Below are 4,112 nucleotides of genomic sequence, written 5' to 3'. Positions count from 1 at the left end.
TTTGTTTATTGTAAAAATAAGATGGTACCACTTTAACCTTATTAATGAATCATTTATTAATGGAAAAATACATTCTAAACAGGCATATTTACAAAATAATATGTCTGTCTTCCCCTTTTAATAACAAATCAGATTTCTTTGGAGGAGCTAAAGGATTCCTCAGACGAAATGATTGAATGGCTGAAGGGCATCACCAAGCACCTTCTCCCAGCTCAGGCTGCTTTAAAAGCCTTCACGGCTTCAAGCCTTCTCTCCAGTTCTGCGTCATCCTCCTCGACCACTGAGGTGGACGGAGAGACCACAAAGGCCTTGCTCCAGTCAAGCGAATGTCAGGATGCAGTGAATCTGGCAAATGAACTGAAAGTTGTGACCCCAACGTCTAAGGGGTCAGAGCCAGCACTGGCGTACGAGCCACTAATGGAGTCGGAGCTGCTAATGGGATCAGAGCTCCCACTGGCGTCAGCACCACCAGAGGAAATTGCCTTAAACGCCTCTCTGACTGCCCACCAACCAGCCAGCAAACAGGCCTCAGTTGTCCTCAGCCAGGACACCCTGAGGACAATTGTCAAAAAGATGCTGGTTGCAATTTATGGCGCAAAGTTCCCAGGCCACATGGCATTGTCGGTATCCATCTTTGACCAGACGCTCAGGGAACTGGGGAGGTATTCACAAATTACTGTGAGTAACTTCATAACAGAGAGCAAGGTGTTCAGCAAAGAGGTAGCCCTGGACAGCATCGTGTTGAATGCCCACATCGACGTGTCGGCCGTGTTAGTTGTGGGCCTGCTTGAACTTCATGCTGTGTTGGACGACACCGAGCGGTCCCCTGATGCTCTCAGGGCTTTGGTAGGGTCCCTGACGAATGTCCTCTTGGCTTTGGGCGAATCTGCTGTAGAAGAGGAGGAGGAGGACACGTGTTTGGACCCCATTGATGACGGATTGTCATCACCATCACTGCTGTCACCACCATCACTGCCACCAGTGGCATCACCTCCATCACCCCCAGAGCCATCAGAGCCTTCACTGGGATCAGCAGTTGTCATCAGTCAGGACATACTGCTAGAGATCATCAGCAAGCTGTTGCTGAACATCTACGGCCCCAGGTTCCCGCGCAACTTGGTCGTGACGGTCTTTGACCACATTCTGAGGGAACTTGGGAAATACCCTGACGTCACTGTCAGTAGTTTTTGCACCGTGAGCCAAGTGCTCCATGTGAAAGGTGCTCTGGACAGTTTAGTGTTGGCTGTCCACACGGACCTGTCAGCCCAGCTAGGTGTGGACCTGCAAGAAGTGCAGGCAGTTTTGGCTGAAGACCAGCAGGCTTCCACCACATTGACTTTGTCTCTGGCTAAGGGCATCTCTGCCCTGGCAACATCATCAGCTGCAGGAGAGGTAGTGCCATAATCCGAGAAATTATAACTGAAAAAAACATTGATATGTTTCAATTACAGACATAAAAAAATAAGAAAGCATAGACATTTCATTAAAAGTACCATTCCAGGTGATTGTGATGGTTTGCCTTAATGTTGTTGTCCCTCTGTGATGCTAGACTCAGCCAGAGGCAGCTCAGACTCTGCAGGAGGATGGATCTCTGCAGAAAAGCGCATCTGAGACTCTGCATGATAATGTCAAGGAGTCGGAGGCAAAGGAGTCAGAGGCAAAGGAGTCTGAGACAAAGGAGTTGGAGGCAAAGGAGTTGTTCACACTCAGAGAAACATGTGGTAATACTTCTTCAGATCTTCACAAAACAAGTGTGCCTCTTAAATATTACCACAAATCAGCCATGTTGATGTAATCAAGTCTTTGGTTAACTAGTGAGAGAAAGTGGATGGGCATCTGGCTCTGTTGCATACTGTACGATGGCTGTTGCAACCTCTTGTCAATGTGTCGTTTTCAGCTGAAGTTAAAGTCACGGTGAAGCCAAAGAAGAGCTCCTTCCGTGCTTTCCTGTCCAAGGTTTTCTGCTGTGGGTGCTGCAAGAAGGTCAAACAGGGACAGAGGTCGGATCCACAGAATTAGAATAACGTTTTATTCCTCTAATTCATCTCTGTGGTCAGATCAACCCCAGTGGTTTTCATCAGCCATAAATCGTTTGATCAATGAATAAACAAGCATCATAACAATCAATACAAATATTTCAAAGTTGCTTTTTGACTTTTATATAACAGACATGATGATGATTATGATAATATTGATGATGATGATGATGATGATTGTAACGGTAATGTACGGGCAGTTCTAACACTGACTGATGTTGTCAACTGCATGGAATCACCTCAGATCATGCCATAGATTTGACGTGACCACAGTCCTAAAGATCAACACGCCCGATGTGTTTGTGCGTGTGTTTGGCATGACAGCAACAGGACTTGGCTAATGGCACAAACAGTCTGGGCGACCAGGAACGTTTTCAGACAACTAAGTACCCCTCAATAGTAGAGCTGTTGCCATCTGTTGTGAGACCGTGCTTGGAGTTCACTGGATCAGCAGCATCCATTGTGGTGTCCAGCAATTCCTCTTCACTCACTTTCCTGTTTCTTCAACCCTAATGGCGATATGACCACACACACACACACACACTCAAAAATATATCCACACATATACAAAAAAAAAAAAATCTCATTTATACACTATCGTAAATAAATCCACATAATCAAAATATATCCACGCCTATCCAGAAATGTATCATCCATAAAAAAAAATAAAAAAATCCACATATTCCATGGTGGCCACAGTCTTATGGATATCCAATGTCTACAGTATGAGAGAGTTTGTAGCACCGCACTTGGAGACACAAGTCACACAACTGGCTGCCAAGTAGCTTCTCTCGTCCAACCTAGACCGTTCCTATCCTTACCAGGGGTGACTATAGTCAATCTCTCTCCTCTTATCCCGACCAGGAAGTAGGTTTCAACTCATCGAAGATTACAGCCCATTCTACTCATTGACACCACATATTTCCACAGTGATGTCACCACATTCGCAGAGACATCGGCGATTGTTGAGGGTGGGTCGTCGTCGTCGTCGTCATGACGAGGTCGTGACGTTGCTCAGGGCGACATGCGAGGTCGGAAAGTGTGAGGCCGGATCATCATGCTGGCTTTCCTGAGGGAGTAGTAGTCAGAGTCTTTCCAGGAGTACCACACCATCCCGTCCGGACCCAGGGGGTTCTTGCCTTTCGGGGAATACCGCCCACCCTGGAAGATCAGAATCGCACATCAGTTGTGGTACAAGCCATTGTGGACACTTTTGAGATTAGATTAGATACAACTTTATTGTCCATCCAGGACAATCTTCGGTTGTGTGTGTGTGTGTGTGTGTGTGTGTGTGTGTGTGTGTGTGTGTGTACAGTCTGCTTGCATGCGTGTGTGTGCGTGCGTGCGTGCGTGCGTGCGTGTATTGATGCTCCTACCCTGTAGTAGACTCCATTGAGGTTGGCGTAAAAACACTGGTTGTACCACCAGCCTCCATGGGAGATCTCGGCACAGATGTTGCCCGTGTCTGGGGTACTGAAGCCCTGCTTGTCATGGTACCAGCTGAAGGAGTCCTCGACCGTGCCACTGTACCCAGACACATGGAGACGGTACTGACTGTCTTCCCCGCCCACACTGCACACACACACACACACACATACATACACACACACACACACACACACACACACACACACACACACACACACACACACACACACACACACACACATACAAACATACACACAGACACATACACACACACACACACACACACACATACATACATACATACACACAGACACATACACACACACATACATACACACACAGACATACAAACATACATACACACACACACACACACAAACATACATACATACATACACACACACACACACACACACACACACACACACACACACACACACACATACATACACACAAACATACATACACACACAAACACACAGACATACATACGCACAAACATACATACACACACACACACAAACATACAGAGAAGTAGGAAATGATGGTTAAGGATCAGATGGATGAGTATGCAATGCTATGATATAATCTATAACCAGATATATATAAATATATCTGAATCTGTGTGTGTGTGTGTGTGTGTGTGTG

At 46.3% G+C, this 4,112-nt stretch overlaps 1 protein-coding gene across 1 annotated transcript in view; it reads right to left on the bottom strand.

Moving 5' to 3' along the window:
• Positions 1–3,050: 3,050 nt before the first annotated feature.
• The window catches only part of LOC310818434 (angiopoietin-related protein 7-like), a gene marked incomplete at both ends in the record, with an annotated part of 4,006 nt that continues 2,944 nt past the window's right edge, over positions 3,051–4,112 (bottom strand). Inside the window, 2 exons of the mRNA XM_083689379.1 lie at positions 3,051–3,197; positions 3,413–3,608. Of these exons, the coding sequence (XP_083545505.1) occupies positions 3,051–3,197; positions 3,413–3,608 (343 nt within the window). The remainder of the gene's footprint in view (positions 3,198–3,412; positions 3,609–4,112) is intronic.

Source organism: Argentina silus (assembly GCF_951799395.1).
Source record: "Argentina silus genome assembly, chromosome: 17".
NCBI classification, from domain to species: Eukaryota; Metazoa; Chordata; class Actinopteri; order Argentiniformes; family Argentinidae; genus Argentina; species Argentina silus.
Note: the sequence above shows the minus strand (reverse complement) of the source record. Positions and strands in the feature narration are given on the sequence as shown.